General features: G+C 44.9%; 3 protein-coding genes across 7 annotated transcripts in view; all 3 read left to right on the top strand.

Annotated features, from left to right (window-relative positions):
* The window catches only part of HOXA6 (homeobox A6), a 27,414-nt gene extending 11,872 nt beyond the window's left edge, over positions 1 to 15,542 (top strand). Inside the window, exons 2-4 of one of the 4 annotated variants that reach the window (XM_071735642.1) lie at positions 356 to 460; positions 14,659 to 14,872; positions 15,245 to 15,542. In XM_071735642.1, the coding sequence (XP_071591743.1) occupies positions 356 to 460; positions 14,659 to 14,872; positions 15,245 to 15,404 (479 nt within the window). In that variant the 3' untranslated portion in view covers positions 15,405 to 15,542. Of the gene's footprint in view, positions 1 to 355; positions 461 to 1,425; positions 8,703 to 8,874; positions 9,090 to 14,658; positions 14,873 to 15,244 lie in introns of those variants that run through there. The other 3 variants (XM_071735647.1, XM_071735644.1, XM_071735646.1) reach the window with 3 other exon arrangements.
* Positions 1 to 18,367, top strand: part of HOXA5 (homeobox A5) — a 21,843-nt gene extending 3,476 nt beyond the window's left edge. Inside the window, exon 3 of one of the 2 annotated variants that reach the window (XR_011724254.1) lies at positions 18,298 to 18,367. The gene's annotated coding sequence lies outside the window, so the exon portion shown is untranslated. The remainder of the gene's footprint in view (positions 1 to 18,297) is intronic. The other variant, XR_011724255.1, reaches the window with a different exon arrangement.
* HOXA4 (homeobox A4) lies at positions 10,788 to 13,196 on the top strand. The gene is made up of 2 exons (XM_071735649.1): positions 10,788 to 11,452; positions 12,027 to 13,196. The coding sequence occupies exons 1-2, from the start codon at positions 10,873 to 10,875 to the stop codon at positions 12,353 to 12,355; spliced, it is 909 nt and encodes a 302-aa protein (XP_071591750.1). The 5' UTR covers positions 10,788 to 10,872; the 3' UTR covers positions 12,356 to 13,196.
* Positions 18,368 to 18,393: the final 26 nt, after the last annotated feature.

Consider the following 18,393-nt stretch of genomic DNA (forward strand, 5'->3'; position numbering starts at 1 on the left):
TTACTTACCCCATCAGAGCTTGAATGGTTAACTCTTCTGAGCTTCTAAGAGCAACTAAAGATTTGCACATTTACTGACTGGTTACATTGATGCCTTCCCTTAAAAGTTATAAAACAGTAAACTTTATAAGCCCCAGTTCCGGCTATATGACATTTGGGTGCCAAATGAATAGGGTTTTGTCTATGAATTAGATCGTAAAATCATCCATAGCACAGACAGATAGGCTCACTGGCTATAAAAAGTCACGTGGTGCCATTAAAGTAAGTTTTATGGTTTTGGGGAGTTGACATCCAACATTATATACCACATAACATATAATCTCACTGACGCTGGACTTCATTTGACTCTTTTGCAGGCTACGTGTGCCTCCTGGCCATTCAAATTGTCAGGTTTAGGGACAGAAGTATCCAAACCACAAGTTCTCAGTACTGTATGAAAAATGGCTCCTTGCAAGTCAAAGGTAAGTTTTGTGCACAAGTTCCTTAAAGTTTATTTGTACAGTGGGGAATCTGAGGCTCCCGCTCGCTCTCGCTGCCTCTTGCCTTTCTCTTTTTTCCCCTTCCCCTTTCCCTTCCCCTTTCCCCTTTCCCTTTCCCTTTCCCTTTCCCTTCCCCTTTCCCTTTCCCTTTCCCTTCCTCCCTGCCTGGAGTTTTCCAGGACGGTCCCACTGAGCCTAAGAGGCAGGATCAACCACTAATGATCCAGGTTGTGCTGCAAATCCCCCCCATCCCTTCACTTGCAGCAGTTAGCTCTCTATTTAAATGATCAAATCAAAGTAAACCACAATAAGCGACTTTGGCAGAGATGGATTTTGGGGCCTAGCTTTAATCACTTTGACTACCGCAGAAGATAATTACTTCCTTTGCTCCAATAGACTTTCCAAGTTTGGAGAGGTTTTGTTTAGCAAAAAGAAGTTACTGAAGGCGATTTAAAAAAAAAAAAAAAAAAAGAAACAAAATAAATAGGGCTTGATATTATCTGGGCAGTGTCTTATGTGGGCATGATAGAGTTGGAGGCGTGCTGATATGCAAATAATCTTTGGATTGGTGAAATATGTTGCACACTGGAGCTAGTATTAAAATGGCAAAGACTGTACAGGAGCGCTTAAGATTCCTATTTTCTGCATTGGGTTGTGCAGGAAGCTTTAGCTGTGTGTATGTGTCCATCTGGGAGTTTGCAGTGTGTGTTGCAGGGACGTGCATAGCTGTAACTTTTTCCAGATCCTATACGCAATTGCATAAATATATATATATATATTTAAACTCCGTCGGTGTGTGCATGTGTGTACAAATTGATCTGTGCACCTATATAAAGCCGTGCACATGCATAAGTGTGTCTAGTATTGGTGTATTTATGTATACAAAGGGTGTGTACGCGCGTATACCTATATATGTTCCTCTGACTTTTTTTTTTTTTTTTTTAAAGCGAGCCAATTGACTGTAACTTGTAGCATTAATACAGGAGACTACAGGTCATTAGAGTGCTGCAAATTATGAAATACGGGCTTGGTTTATTGAAGATTGTAAATATCCCCCTAGCTCTGTTGTCTCTCTCTCTGCCTTATATTGCTGGCTGCCATTGTGGGGTAGGCCCCAGCTGCGTGTTTACTTCAACATTCTTTTTATTTAAGTGGACTGTTCTCACTAGAGTGTGATTACTCAGCAATAAACTTTATGGCCGGATTTAACTTTAGTCTTTGAATTTCCAGGACTTGAATGAAAGGGTGAAAGGAACTCTGTCATTCCCTGGGTAGCATTAAGGCCTGATCCTTACCCTCAGAGCTGTTACTTAAGTGAGTGATCTTGGGGAGTGTTAATCAGCTAGTTAGGGACTAGGGAAAAGATTTGAGAACTGCCTAAAAAAAAAAAGAATTTAAAAAATATAATCTGTATATATATTTATATCTCCAAAACCAGCTATAAGTATCTCATTTATCTCATTCTCTGATCAGTTTTGGAGTAGAAGGGTTTCAGCAGATTGCATTGTTTTCCTTTATGTGTCATAAACTGTGGTTTGCAAAAGAACGAGGTGGTTTGATGTGAGCTGCAGGATGATGGGCTTTGTTTTATTTCGCTAGTGCTATCCCGCTCACATATTGTGATTTAGACTGTATCTGCTACTGTGAGTTAAAATGAAAGAAACGCACAGGCATACAGGAGGGTAAGTTTGTTGGGTACCTCTAAAAAGTCTGCATATTGCCGACTGAGCTTTATTTTTAACTTACTTGCCTTTAACATTAAAGGAACAGGAGTATGTAAGGTTAACTTAGCTCCAAAATCTTAGTTTTACAAATATTTAATATTTATAGCTAACCCCCCATGTAAGATAAATGGAGTCTGAAGCCTTTGTGTCTGTGTATCCTTCCTATGAACACAAAACAAACACATACGCGTATATTTTATATATTTTTAAAAATGAGAAAGGCTTTAAAAGTGCATAACCAAATGCACATTTGAAACCCATTTCTATAATAAACAGTTGGAGATTTTATAGTACGCTAGCTGTCACATTTTCATCAACAGGAATACCAGAGAGCTATGCATGAGAGGCATGTATTTTATTTTATTTTATTAGATGACATAAATTTTATAGTTTGAGGTAAAGGCATGAAAACCCTTTAAAAGTCTGGGCTTCTTGTATAAACTGTTCCAAGAAAAAGCCTTCACTTGTAAAGGGGAACGATACTAGACACAAACCGTTTGTGATTACTCAAGATTAAACAACACGTTATTTGAACTATCTGCTGAATACACAAACACACACGCACACCCATTCGACCAGTATTTGAAGAACCTGGATATCATCGCAGATCGTAATTTTTCACTGTCTAGAGTGAAAAGATCTGCTACTACATATTTTTACATTTTTTAATGTTGCTCCTGGAGCATAACCCATGTAAAGCAGTGTACAGAAATTGAAGAACTACGTAAAATAAAAATATCCCCAAACCCCCAAGCATATAAACTCGCCCGCACTGCAAGAAGCTCTCTAACAATAAAATAAAGTTAGCTAGAAATGACAACTTCTCCATATTTCTGGTCATGCCCTGTCCTAAGCAGGACAGTCGAAGCCATTCAAATTCAGAAACGTATGAAGATTTTCTAATCCGCTTTGAAATTCGAAATTCAAGCAACCTCAGACTTCTGAACTCTATCAGAATATTCCCAGATCCTTACTGTTTTCCGAGGGAAAATGCCATAGAGAATAATCGCTGGGAATCAGGAGAAAGGTCTTATCTGCGCACATTACTTTTCTGCTGTGTTTGAGGGATTACTGCGTGCGAGTTTGTTTTACTTTAGGCATGGCAAGTGGCGTTCTGCGATTTGAAATATAGTTTGCCTAATCCTTTGGACGAAATACTTGAGTGTAGTGTGTCATGTCTAAGCGTAAGGCCAATTAAAGATTAGGCAACTCTCTTAATGTGTGTAACTAGCGACTTTGCAAGGCGTTAACTTTCTCTAAAGCAGAAGTATAACAACCCAATGGAAAGTCATCCGCAAATTACACCTCTGCAGCCTTGTCTAAGCCCTTCAAAGTCCCTAATTGCAGAACATTCCGGGCAAATTATTATTCTGCCATTTCCTTACATTTAATAAGTGTGTATCTGTGGAAGGGTGACAATAGAGGGGTTTGCAATCTGCTCCATGGGAAATTGAATGGAACGGATCATGAGGGGCGGATCATGAGGTTTCGATTTCAAACCCTGTATACTAGAGCAATGTCTTCCCCCTCCCAGCCCCCACCCCGCAAATACAGATTTAACGCATTAAATACACACATAAGTAAATCTCCTGGCAAAGTTAAGACATCGCTTTGCTTTCTTAGCTCTTTCTCTTTCTTGCCCTTAAAATCTCCCCTATTCGTCTCCAAAGCTGCTATCCAGAGCGCAAAGCACAGCTCTCACAGCTGCCTGGTCATCTTTGAAAATATTATCCCTTTCAAATTAAAGCATCCTCACTAATGTCTCTCTGGAAGGCAAATACTCATGGACCATCGCAGTCACATGTTCCTGTAGATACACGCACAAACAATATCAAATCTGACACAGAGAGCGTGTAAAATTTGCAAGGATTCCGCCTTCTAGCACACATAAGGAATCTTTCCTGTATTCCTCCCTCCCCCCAAAAAATGTCTTTTCAATAATAATATTTGCTATGAAGGTTATTGGGTAATTATTGCAATTTTGTGGAACAGTCCTTGCTTGAGGTGAAGTCTGTCTCTGGATAACAAATGGCAGCCCGTGCAGTTCACTGCCAGGTTAAGTAAATGCAGAAAAGATAAATCTGCACACCCTAGGAATCACCAGCAGAGCTCGCTTTAGACCAAGTTCACAGTCAACTCGTTTGCCTAGACAAGGCTTCGCAAACAATTAGAGTTGTTTCTTTATGTTTAAATCAAGGAGAAATGACTAAGACCCTCGCATCAGAGAGCTGCAGCTTTTCCCCCAACGCTCGTCGCTACATTCCTTCCAACCTCACGCCCAGAACTTACCCAGCATTTCACCTGCAATTGTAACCATTTAGCGCCTTTGAGTTACAGGCTTCCCTCCAACGCTGCCGAAAGGCTGTGCAAACTGATTTAACATCACTTTAACAAGCTGCGACATTAAAGAAGAAAAAAAAAAAAAAAAAAAAGGAAAAAAAAAAAAAAAGGAAAAAAAGAGAAAAAAAAAACCAAATGAAATAATTAAAGTGCTAAAGAATCCGATTTCTCAACAGCAAGAAATAAAAATAATAATTTTTTTTTAAATAATAAAATAAAACGCTATTAGAAAGCTGAGGGAAACGGCAGAACTATTGAAACAAACAGTGCGAGTCTCTTACTCCTAAAAGAAGCTGCATAGCTTTTGTATATCTTTGTGGTTAAGGGCGTTACAACTGCAGGTCAAAAAGTTGAGGGTCAAAAGTTTACGTTTTGCACCACTCTTAGTCATTCGCTCAGACAGAGTTTGATGTCAATGTTATAGCCGAGATCTTGACTATCAGCACAAAAGATAAAATAGCTTTGAGTTACGTGTGTATCACAGTATGGACTCCAGGTGAACCCTACTGGCTGAATGACCTCAATTACCGAGAAAAGGATAGAAAATTCCTCTTTTCAAGAGTAATTGTTGTATTTCATCTTGAATTATCGGCCACATTTGTGTCTGAGTATCTCGGGTTCAGTCGCGGCAGGTAAACACGCGTGTTACCCCCACAGCAGCCGCTGATGCTGCCTCCTCCGAGAGACAGGTAGCAAAACGCTTCACCCTTGTTTATTATATAATAACCTGCTTTAACAGGTTTAATGTTAAGCTTTCTCACTTTGCAAAATGGCAGGAAGATAAGATAGGAGGAAAGCTATTAACGCCTGTATCGATCCTAGCCGCGCCTTTATTTTTGCTCTCATTTCTGTAGCGACCGCTAAACTGTGCTTAAACAGGACATGCTGGAGCTAATAAGGGTTATATGTTTGGTCTGAAGGAGCTCGTTTAAACGTGGAGCAGTGGGGCCGTGTTGCGCTACCGGTGGAAAATGTTGTGGAGAAGCTGGCGCCCTGCAACCCTCCGTGATTTGGAGGGAATCTCACATCCTTCTGGAATTACCCGAGGTAGCACATCCCAGGGAAATCGGGAGCAGGGAGGGTTGTTTTCCCTCCCTCCACCCCCCCCGCCCTCGGTCTTCCCCAAAGAAAAAGTTTAGTGGAATTTCTTTGGGCTGGGAGTTATTCCCATGTTGCTGAGATTTTTTGTTCCTTGGTGTTGAAGCATTAGCTCCTCGATCAGGCGTGTCTGCAGGGAGAGCTGGCCAACATCGCTTAGGGAATTTCATTCTGGGAGAGATCATAGCAAACCAGATTCACTCTGAAATTATGAGGAGGAGAGGTCGACGAAAGAGGGAAAGGATGTTCCCAAATATTCATAAACTGATATGCAAGGTGTGGAGGAGGGGACGGGGCGACGAAGAAGTCTCAGAAAGGGTTCACCTTACCCCCGTCCATGCCTTTCCACCCCCAAGGCAGGAGGCTACACCGGCCTCTGCGGAGAGGGAGTTACTCGCCAGAGACACAGCTGGATCGTGGCTGTCGAGTGATATTTCTTGGGGAACAAATATGCGAGGGGTTAGATTTCAGATTAGCCAAAGTGATTATTGGAGATTCTGCCTAAAGTACCTGCTGAAGCCTGGGGAGAACGTAATACTTATTCAGCATGCAGACGTGGTTCACAAGTTGCTGCTGTGGCTCACTTGTAGCGAGCCCTGGCATTACGTGTTTGGGGAGCCTGCCCTTGCTGGAGATAGTATATAACCTTTCACATGCACAGTATTTATTTGGTGTAAGAGCCAAGCCTGATAACAAGCTAAAAACCGTAGCCAAATATCTATTTTGTTAGAGAATAGCAGACGGATTGTTTCCAAGAATAACAATACTTGTTTGATATACCCAGAACGAAAGCTGTTACTATAACCACCTTACTCAAGAGTTGGTGACCGAAATCCATTTGCTTCCTCACAAAAAAAAACCACAAAAAAACAAAAAACAAACAAAACAACAACAACAACAACAACAAAAAAACCCCACAACAAAAAAACCCAACAACCTGGAGGCTCGAATTCCATATTTTCAGTCTGGTTAGAAAAAAAATATCAATGAGAATATTTTAAAAGGAGTTGAAACAGCGACTTCAGTAAATATTGACTCTCCTGAGTTGAAGGGAGAAAGAAAAAAAGGAAAAAAGAGAAAAAGAAAAAAAGAAAAAAAAGGAAAAAGAAAAAAGGAAAAAAAAAAAAAAGACAAGAGAAAACAAAAGGCAACAACCTGGAGCAGAACAATTAATAATTTGAGACGAACTCTTTCCGTCCTTTCACTCTCTGCATTCAACACACTGCTCTCTGGCGTGGAAGGTCTGCTGAAGACCATTCATTTAAAATCCAGGCACAAATCACATTTTACGTGTGTTTATTTAACCACGCCAGAACAGAGTGAGCAAACCCCGCCAACCATCCCGTTGTAAAGAGGAGCCCCAGTACCAGGGAAGTCATCTCTTTTACCAAATGCTGAACTTGGGGCAAAACTACGAGCATTGCCCGGGCATAGGGAAGGAGGATCCCGCTCACGGAGGCAAGAGCAGACCCGGGGGCTGCATCATTCCCAGGAACAAAGGAAGGAATACAGTCGATACATTCCATAACGTTTACATTTTCCCGCGATTTTTTCTTAATTTTCCCTTAGAAGTAGTGACCTGGGCAAAGCACCCTGCTATCTAAAAGACACTGTTATAGACCTTTTAGAAAAACTAAGTCCAAGGCCGAGGTGAACTTCAGGTCACCGCGTCTAACAAATATGAAAATGTCGCCTGGTGAAGGGCACGCCTTGTTATTTAACAAAGACTGTCAATGTGTAAGATTAATAAGAAACAAAATGCACACGGTGTCACTTTTCGGTCACTTTGAAACTTGGGACAGCCTCGCATTCAAGAAGGGAAAGCTGGGGCTAAATATATTCAAAATGGTTCAAATCAAATTCAAACCAGGCTGCTAGTACGATTCTTCCTCCTCCTACCGCTCTCGGTGGAGGATGCCCGGGCACGGCGAAAGGTTGACTTGAATTATTATCATTATTATTATTATTATTATTATTATTATTATTATTATTATTATTGTTACTATTCTTGCTATTATTGTTATTTTATCGTTCGGGGTAATTACGGTTTAGCCACGCATGTGGAGTGTAGCAGAAGTGTTTGCCTGCTTCACAGGAAAAAGGGGGATCCTCTTTTTTCCCCCTCTCTGGGTATGTATGAGGTTGGCTCTTCTGGGTGCATGGAAATTAACTCTCTCCTTCTGAACTTAATTGCACTGGGGTCCCGTCTCCTCCTTGGTCAGTTTTCTCTGTGAATCTCTCGTTCCTTCATTAACTGATTAAAGTCTCCTTCGCCAGTGAAATCGAGACTTTAGTCCTAGAAAATTAAGGGAGCTGGCCTATTTTCCCCTCCTTTTCTTGCTTTGGGAGTTTAGGATGATGCTACAAGTTTGTCAAAGGGAAGTACCGGGGAAAAAAAGGGTTTCTGAGATTGTTTATTACAGCCATAAATCTTGCAGTAAAATGTCGAAATGGCCGTGTGCAAGATAACACTTGGTGGTCTTGGCTGGGTTCTTGTTTATGATAACAAAACCACAAAGACATGGAACAGGCCTTTTGGAGGTCCTGCCTCAGCACATCTTCGCAGACTAATAGAACCACACGAAAACAACAGACTTCAGCTGAGCAGTTCAGGTCACCTTGCAGATTTAGAATAGTATACAAAATTACGTCCTTCTCCCTGTAACGGAGCCCCGCGGTAGAAAGAGATGCAGTGAAACAAGTGTACTTTGAGATCTAATCACGGAAAATAATACAAAACAGAGCCCGGTCAACTCTCCCAATATAGCGCTAAGCTTATAAATTGAGACACCACTTTTCGTTCTGTTTTTAGCGTGGCTTGGGATCTGTACTGCCGTGCCCGTAGTGTCTCAGGACTGATGCCGAGGCTAATATTTACGATAACACAGTGTAATTCATCTGGTCCTGGTCGGCAGGTATTTGTACGTCTGTGTCTGTATGTGTGCATGTATCTCTTTACGCTGGAAAAATACTCTCCTCTGCTCATAGTAGGCTTTGGCAACCTTATTTTTTATAGTAATGTAGGGGGCAGCTTTATTCTTTTACAACAGGGGTACCTTTTTTATTACTTCATTTTATTTTTCCTTCCCTATTTTTTGTGTTGGCGTTTGGCGTGGAGGTTTTTTTTAATATAAATCTAAAAATCTCCACTTTCCTGTCGAATGTTGTTCAACAGTTCAACAGTTGCGGCTGTCTCTGTGTGCTTGTGTGTAACCGCATTTCCTCTCCACGCAGAGTAAATAGAGAAACTTATCTATTAACCCAGTTAAAGAGTTCCATAGATGTGCTGTTGGAAATGAGTAAGTAAATGTGTTTTAACTCTCTTTACAAATTAGACATTTGATAGGAGGAGGAAATGAGTGATTGTTTAGATAAGTAGCCCGGTATACCCAAGTGCTGGAAATATTCTAACATATTACAAGCCGCCTGCAATGTGCGTGTGTGTGTGTGGATAAAATATAAATCGATACGATGTGTGTCTTGTTAGATAGAATATATATTCAAATAGAATTTTATTGCATGTATCCATTATCTATAAAACTGCAAAAGACAATAATCTGAATTTAAACCAGGGTAACTGTTAATGTAATATCTTTAGGAGGGCAAGATCTAAACCGCATCATATTTATGCTTGATATATTAGATGTATTTTCCCATACCAGCAGATGAGATTACCGACTCAACAATTATATTCTCGAAGGGTGCGGTAAATATTTCTATGTGTTTATATCGTTTCCTGAAGAGGACGGAAAAAAAAAATCCAAAACCTTCCCTCCTAACTCCAAATCTACCAGACTAACTGTCGTTCAGTAAGTATATTTTTCCCTTTAGAACAAAAGCGTAATTAGTTTAGCCATCAATTTTCGATTACATAAGGTCAGGGCGGTTGTCTCTTTTCCCTCTGAGCTGCAAATATCGTTAACAGCCTTAGTTTTAGCAAAGCAGAGGTGCCCGGGTGCCCTCACCCTCCTACGCCAGGATTTGAGAGCTACTTCTGCGAAGGCGCTAGCGATTTCTCGCGGAAATGAAAATTAAGAAATAAACCCAAGCCGAGGCATGCCAAACCGGCGGACTTAAATTCGTAGTTTGGAAACCGCTCCTCCGCGGGGAGGGATGCTCGCAGTTAGCCCTGCGACCGCCGATAGGAAGTATTTGATACCGTCGTGTCCGCCTTCCCTTCTCTCCCTTCCCCCTCTCTTCCCCGTTATTTTCAGGCTCATTATATCCCTCACAGCCCGTAAGACACTCGAGGACTCTCCTCGGCTGCCCCGCCACATTCATACTAACTTTTGAATCTATTCTTCCAGTTAGCAAAGCTTCAAAGGTGCAAAGGGCTGCTAGCCCCCGAGTTCCCGGCCGCCCGCCCGCCGGCCGCAGTGTCGGGGCGCTGGGGGCAGACCCCGCAGGGCTGCCGCCGGCCTGTGCTCGGCAGCCGCTGCCGCCCTCTGCCTTCACGCAGCCTCGGCTCCAGGCATTTGGAGACGGGCTTGTTTTAAAAGGACTGTGCAACGCCTTGTGCAACGCCTGCCTCCCTCTGGGTCACGCAGCTGGGCTGCTCTCAGCTTCCTACGCTCTGCCGCGGGAATGGAGAAACAAAAAGTGCGGGGGGAGGGCAGAGGGGGAGAAAGACTGTCAGAGCCGGATTACTTTTATCTCGCTTGACACCGGGACGGCCGGACGCGGCCCGGGTCGGCAAGCGGGTGGAGCCGGGAATGCTGGTGAAGAGCGGACACGGGGCGCGGGCGTCCGGTAGCCCCCGGCGGGACGCTCCCTCGGAGGGCGGCCGCTGTCCGGGGAGGAGGCGCGGGCGGCAGCGGCCCCCGGGAGCGGCCCCCGCGGTAGGTCCAGGGGCGCAGAGCTGCCCCACGGCCGCTCGCCCTCCTTCCATTTCCTGATCCGGGGTCCGCGGCCCCGCGCGGTAATTGGCGCTGGCGGTCAGGTGGTGATGGGGTGGCGGGGGGTGCGGGTGTGTGTGTGCGTGTGTGTGTTGTGTGTGTTGTAGGCGCTCCAGGGGTGGGAAGAGAGGAAGGGAGGGGAGTGCGGCGGGGAAAGGCGCGGGGGGGGGGGGGAAGCTGGAGGCCTAAACTTTGGCAGCGGCGAACACTTGACAGGAGCGGGAGGGGGAGAAGGAGGGAGGGGAGGGAAGACGGGGGGGGGGAAGGGGAGGGGCCTCGCCGAGCCCAGAAAAACGACAACGCGAGAAAAATTAGTATTTTTGCACTTCACAAATTAATGACCATGAGTTCGTTTTTGATAAACTCCAACTACATCGAGCCCAAATTCCCTCCCTGCGAGGAGTACACTCAGCACAGCGGCAGCGCCGGCAGCTCCGCCAGCTACCACCCGCACCACCCTCACCCGCACGCCCCGCCGCCACCGCCGCCTCCGCCGCCGCACCTGCACGCCGCGCACCAGGGCCCGGCGCTGGGCGAGTACTTCCCGCGGCCGCGCCGGGAAGCGGGCTACCAGGCTCCCGCGGCGCCACCGGGGCCGCCTCCCGAGGGTCTCTACCCCGCGCAGGCACCTTCCTATCCCCAGGCGCCCTACAGCTACAGCAGCGCCGGCAGCACCGCCCCGGGCCCCGAGCAGCCGCCCCCGGGCGCTTCGCCGCCGCCGCCCGCCAAGGGCCACCCCGGCCCGCCCCAGCCCCTGCTGCCAGGCCATGCCCTGCAGCGCCGATGCGAAGCCGCCCCCACGGCCGGGTCCGGCACCGGGTCCGGCTGCCCGCTGCTGCCCGACAAGAGCCTGCCCGGGATGAAGGGGAAGGAGCCGGTGGTCTACCCCTGGATGAAGAAGATCCATGTGAGCACGGGTGAGTTGCCCTTGCCCGGGAGGAGGTGGGGGTGCGCCTGCAGACGAGGGAAGAGAAGGGGGGAGGGTGCTCCTGGGGCCGGGATGGGCCGTTGCGTGTGTGGCTTTCCTTTCTCTTTTTCTTTTTTTTTTTTTTTTTTTTTTTTCTTTGGGTTTTCTTCTCCCTCCGCGTTTCCGAATACTAATAATAAAATTAAAAAAAAAAAAAGAAAGAAAAAGGAAAAAAAAAGTGAGAAACCTTTTGTATCCGGGGTCCTTTATCAAAAGATTTACGAGACGCCAAACTGTTAGGGCAGTAATTATAGCCCCCATAAATTTAATTGCCCTGCAGTGGCTCTGGGCCATGTGTCTTTGAAGCTTTTCTTCTAACCCAAATGCCCATCACCATTTTTTATTGCTACTCGATTGTCCCCACTGTCGATAGGCCGTGAAACAATTTTTCTTGCCGTTTATGTATCTTATGTGGACCTGGTGTCAAGTTATTATATAATGATTATGTTCCATCGCTTTCCCCCCCTCTTCTCCCTGTCTTTCCCCTCCGCGTGTGCTTGTGTGCCTGTGTGTGCACGTTTCAGTCAATCCCAATTACAACGGAGGGGAGCCCAAGAGGTCTCGTACTGCCTACACCAGACAGCAGGTCCTGGAACTGGAGAAGGAGTTCCACTTCAACCGCTACCTGACCAGGAGGCGACGCATCGAGATCGCTCACACTCTCTGCCTCTCCGAGCGCCAGGTCAAGATCTGGTTCCAGAACAGGCGTATGAAGTGGAAGAAAGACCATAAACTGCCTAACACAAAGATGCGCTCCTCAAATCAGTCCACACTGAGCCAGCAGTCCAAAGCACAGACACAGGGCCACCCACATCCCCTCGATGGGGCTACACCCAACGCAGCCGCGCTATAAATACGTTTTGGGCTTTTAAAAAATATATATATATATATATATTTCCCTATCTATTGGGGTTCCCCAGCTGCCCCGTGGTGGAGGCTGGCCGTTTGGACCAAACAACTGTGCAAAACAAAGCAGGAAAGGAAGACGAGACGTGCCCAAGAACGGGCACATGTTTAAACCAAAACCCGGACGATTGTCAACATTGTATATAGATAATGGTTCCATGCTCATAATTTTTTTTCTATTTATGGAAACGCTCTTTTGCCCTCGATGTAAGAGAGGGCTGGATGCTGTCAAGGACGAATTCTCTACCTAAGACGGACGCTTTTTTTTTTTTTTTTTTTTTTTTTTTTTTTTTTTTTTAGAACAATTTAAAAACAAAAGGCGGTTAAAACAAAGCAATGACCTCGTGAAACACTTGTGTAAAGCATTGACTTGAATAGTGCTGTTCCATGTCGTGTTCGTGGATTCCTGTGTGTGTGAGGGTGCACAAGCACGTATGCACACAACAACAAGGGAGAGAGGACAAACACGGCCACGGGAGGTTAAAGACTTATAAAAAATGTCCCATTACGCTGTCTAAAGGAAAATGTTTTATGTATCAAACGTAACTTAACTGGTTTTAAGTGTAGCCCCCGCAGTAGCTGTGATCTATTAGTTTTTCTCCACATTCCCTATTGCATTTATTTAATTAAATATTGCTATAAAGGCTGTTGCTGTCTCCATATTTGGCACCGTCTAAATCGTTTGGTTCCATGTACAATTTGTGGATTTTTTGGTGTAATGTATAACAGTGCCAAATACTGGTAATAAAGATTATTCTGTACAAAAGAATTAAACGCTTGAAACACAAGTTCACTCAGTGCTGTTTCGTCCACCTTGTGCTTGGCTGGTGTTGGCGTTGTTTTCACTTGGATTCATCTTGTCAATAAGGTAATGGTTGCTCTAAATATGGTGAAAAACCTCTTGACTCTTAATTACCTGGGAAAAAACAGCGCTGTAGGACGGGGAAAGGTCTTGCTGCGTTGCATAGGTGAGTGGTATTCTCTTTAGCGGATTTGCGGCAGAATTCCTCGGGCACTACATCGCTGTCCGTGCCACTGTTTTCCGCTGCGTTACAGAGAAACTGAGCTTCTACTGGGAGCCAATAAGCTCTCATGATGGGTTTTGCTGAATGAGAAGTCACACATGCTCCCCATGATAACACTTCAAATCTTTAGCCAGTCGTGATTTATTCGTTCATTTTCGCCTGATTATGGTTTCTCAATTGGCTACCACTTTTGAAGGGGAATACATGGGCAGTAACCTTAAGTTTCTCCAGGCTGCCTTTTCTGTTTCTGTTTCCTTTCGTTTCCTTTCTAAGACTGTTTCGAATTGTGTTGAGAAAGCTTCGGTAGAAACACGAATTTGGGTACTACCCAGGAGGTTTTTTTGACTGAGACTGTGGAAATGCTTGTGGAAAAGTGGGGTTCAGGTGGTTCCAGCTCAAGGCTGCACATCTCGATGCTTCCAGGTAGCTAAGGAGTGCAGGCGATGTGAAGCTGCTAAAGGGGAGCCTTGCTTAGGACTCCCACAACAGAAAGGAGCACTGAACAGGGTGGGATTCACAGGAAAAGCCCTGGAAAGGAGCTCTAGAGCTAGTAAAACTTCAAGAAAAGGCCTGAAGACTTGTTTTATTTACATAAATACATCCGAAAGGGATTTTTGGTATCAATGTCCTCTTTGGGTGAGTGAGGCTGCCAGGACCGGGTGCCATCTTCAGCTTCTGGGTGAAGTAGCACCAGGCCCCAACGGCACCACCAGCATCCCTGCCTGACAAAGCAACACGAATCGTCCCGAAGAAAAATGTAATGTGCCACTGGCAGAGTACATTCAGCATCAGGGAAGGGGTGGACGTAAATACCCTCAGCAAACACTGCTGTCTCCAAATCTGACCAAGTAACAGACCTGAAAAGTGTGCTTCCACTCCCATATCACTGTTTACTAAACCCTAAATAGCCATCTGCCTCCATATCAAGGGAGGACAATACAGCTGTAGGTGAGGTAGCTACTATCCACAAGAGTGTATCTAATTCTTCGTTTTGTTTACCGCTTGCGAATCCCTCAATAATTTTAGAGCCAAAATTAGCAAAACCGAGCAAAATTCCAGCTGAAACGTACTAACTGTCAATGCAGGATTTCTTTAGCGTGTAGCCTATGCGTATAAACCTGGTTTGCTCCCATTGTAAAGAGAAATGAAATCACGCTGCAAATAGCAATTTTAGCGAGAATCATTAATCACCTCCTACAATAAATACTTCTTTGTAATTCAACAGCGGTTCTGAAAGGCATTCTCTTGGAAAAGTCTGTGAAGACGCAAAGGATTTCCTTGGAAAGAAAAAAAAAAAAAAAAAAGGCAGAAAGAAATAAAAAAGTGATCATGTGTAAAGACATAGCATCTCGGCTGTCTGCTAAAAAAACGTACACGCTTTTGCTGGAGACTGAACCTCGGAGTGCAAATTACCACATGGCCTATTATCGTCGTGAAAGGTAAATTTTCATTTTCCCCCTATTCTCCCTCTGCTTGTGCTGCTCAAGGGGCTCTGCTCGCGGGATGGGAGCCCTCTGCTCCCCGTCCGATATCGCCAGTCTTTACAATAACTTCGAAAATTACATCGTCCAGTTTAAATTCTCGCATTGTGCTCCCTTTGCTAAGGCAACCGGGAGTTCACCGAGAGGACAAATTTTCTATCCCATTAATTGTTTTTTTTAGAGGAGCAGACTGACCCTTCAAACCCTTGACCTTTAAAGACAGTATCCTTTTTAATCCGGCACTTGGACCTAAATGTCTTTTTCCCCCCTCCCTCTCTCCCTCTCTCCCGGTGTCTCTCACACACGGATTTATCTGCTCTGGCCACAAAGGAGAGAGTGGCCCAAAAACGCTGGAAGTGGAAGTTTGTCAATATTTCAAAGAAAGACTAAATCACCTCGGAGTCAATTTGCTGGCTGCAGGGAACGCCACACCGCTAACCCCGGCACCCACCTCCCCTCCACCCACCAAGAAAAACGCTCCTTTTCCTAGGTCCCCTCCTCGTTTCTCCTGCAAGCTCTTGCTGTACCTGGTGTTTTATTACACAAGGAACTTAGCTGTGACAAGCGCCTTGTGGTATTTAATAACTAGCGCCGTCCTGCATTGGAGGATTACCCAATGCCGGGACTTTTTTTTTTTTTTTTCTTAAAAAAAAAAAAAAAAACAAACAACAAAACAATAACTTCGGAATTCCTGACGTCCAGTGGCCTTGTTTCTCAGTGTTTGTAAACGAGGAGGGGTGGGGGGGGAGCGGTCACACAGGCAGAGATCTTGACAGGCTTGCCATACAACTTCGGCCCCCCGCCCTGGTCCCCCCCCCGCCCCCTAACCTCCTCTGGGGCCCGATCCAATCGGTCTCGGGCCCGCCCTCCGTTCCCACACCTCCGCCGGAGCTGGCCGGGCTGAACAGCCCCGGGGGACCCCGCAGGACTTAGCCCCGGGGAGGCGGAGGCTCTTGCCCGGTCCGGAGCCTCAAGGCCTGGCCGGGCCGTGAATGGGTGGGACCCATCCGGGGGTCGCCCCTGGGCTGTCCCTTTGGGCGAAGGAGCCTAAGCCAGGCCCAGGAGTGTCCCGGTGGGACCGGATCTCCCTGCATGGACAGGGGAAATCTGGAGGCCGATTCCCCTCGGCCCCAGGCGGCCCTGGCTCCGCCCGGGCCTTAGGACAGGCAGTATTGACTCGCGGAGGGCAGCTCGGGGGGGGATGCAGCCCCTGATGCTCCCCTGTCCCCCTACCAGCAGGGCTCAGAGCCAGCCCCCCCATACCCCTTCCCAGCAGACAATGAGGATCTGGGTTCAACTGGCTAATTTTTGGGGGCGGCTGGTAGTGCAAAGGTGCCCCATCCCGCTGTACAGAGCAGGACAAAACCGTATTATTAATGCATAAGAATTCTCCCGAGAAACCGAGGAGCTGTCAAAGACAGCAGAGATTAGGGGACCAAAGCAAGAGAATTCCTGCGCTCACAGATAAAGGTGTTGCGTCTGTTCTGGGGGAGATATTGAAATTTTAATCTTTAGAGTCACGTGACTCATTAAATAATTAATGCAGATAGTCAGGAATGGATCTGTGGCCGTCAGTCCTCACTAGGAGTGATTCTCTCAGAAGTGAAACTCAACTCCTTATTACTGGAGTTTGTTTTTTTTTTTTTTTCCTTTTTAAAAAAACCCACCTGATTTATCTTGAAAGATTCTAAACTTCTTAAGCAAGCAGTAGGGTCTGTGTTGGTAAGTAGATAGTGTGTATTTCTAGCTTGATGACTTTAATTGTTTGTGCTTGCTTTGTCTGCTGAGCGTTTGCTTAACAAGTTTAATATTTAGAAATGTTAAATCTTTGTTTTAGCTGCCTTGTGGTCACATTACTGCTTTTGGTGATTAAGTGTTACCGAGGCAAACACATTTGATAATGTTCTAATTCACACTGTGGAAGGCTGGGTGCCACAGTGCAGGAGGACCTGCTTTGTTCAATTTTCCTGGCGTTAATAAATCACCGGCTCCTAATGCAGGGCCAAAAAAGCAATGGAAAGGCAATGAGCATTGTAAAGGAAAAGTCATGGACGAATTTCTCTATGACTCATTAGTCTGAACGATTTATGTACGAACTTAAAGTGCCGCAATGAATATTAGAGTTTAGGATAACAACAAATTAAAAAAAAATTGTCATGGGCTTGTAAAGTGCGTTATTGCTACTTAGCAACTCTTTCAAGAAGCAGCATAGTTTAAAGGGTTGTAGCAGTGTAAAATATGGTGGCGCGGTTTAATACCTCCAAAATAAATAACAGAAAGTCGCTGGCACCATATTGAGATACACGCTTCATACTTAACACGCGTGGGGCAAGCCAGCCATGACACGCTTGATCGATTATTATTGCCATTTGTACCATGACTATTGATTAGGGATCAAAACGGCTAAGGTATGAGTTTGAACCTAAAATGCCAGGGGGTTCCCCTTGTACTGGAGCCGAGTGGAGCGATAGGTAGAGCTAACAATAACCCTAGGCAGCAGCGATCGGGGTCTCCGATTGCAGCTTGAACTTCCCATTCTCTTTTGTGTTTGCCAGTAGATCTTAGCAGTCAGCGCCCTCAAATTTATGAGATTGCAATAAACAGCTTAGTAGGCTATTATCGCACGATTTTATGTAGACTAGAGTTCAACACCAAATTTAAAATTATTAGAGTAATTCTGAAACTACTAAATTACGAAAGCAAAGTCTATGCTCGAAAAGATCTCCCAAGACAGACTTAATATTTCCAAAGCTCAGATGACACCCGTCCGCAGCAGCTATGCTATTTAATTATTAGCATTTACATTTACTGACAGTTCTAAGATGCTTTAGATGGCTTTTATTAGCGAGAATGAATACGGGGTGTACGTTATTATATCTGACAAATTCATATGTAAACGTGATTCAGTAAGTGGTGTGCGAATAATCTGACTATTGTCCTTTTGGACTGTGCATTATTGTTAATTTTTAGGGGTACTGAACCCGACATGGTTTTTCCCCCCTCTTCCAGTGGCTTGGAGTGTGGGTTAAAAAAAAAAAAAAAAAAAAAAAAAAAAAAAGGGGGAGGGGGTGGCTTTGGGCCCGATCCCGCTTTAGTGAGGTCAATGGTTAATTTCTTACTGAGCTAGTGGTGGCAGAATCGGGCCCCGGCCAACCGTTTGAATAAAAGCCCAACCACAATACGCCCCGCATTTAAACTGGAACACTTTCCGCTTTTTATTCAGCAGAGATGAACACCGCGAGTTGTGTTTAATGTCTGTTCTTGATTAAATGATCCTAAACAAAGGTTTCCCAGAGGAAAATAAAGCAGACATTCATGTAACAAGAGTTTGGAATGACAATATTTCCAAACACTTGGAGACAGAAGGCATAGCTGTCTACGAGAAGGAAAAAAAAAAAAAAAAAAAAAAAAAAAAAAAAAAAAAAAAAAAAAAAAAAAGCACAAAACCAACAACCGCACGCTTTTATTTCTCAGCTCCC

The sequence above is a fragment of the Heliangelus exortis genome, chromosome 2 (genome assembly GCF_036169615.1).
Source record: "Heliangelus exortis chromosome 2, bHelExo1.hap1, whole genome shotgun sequence".
NCBI lineage: Eukaryota > Metazoa > Chordata > Aves > Apodiformes > Trochilidae > Heliangelus > Heliangelus exortis.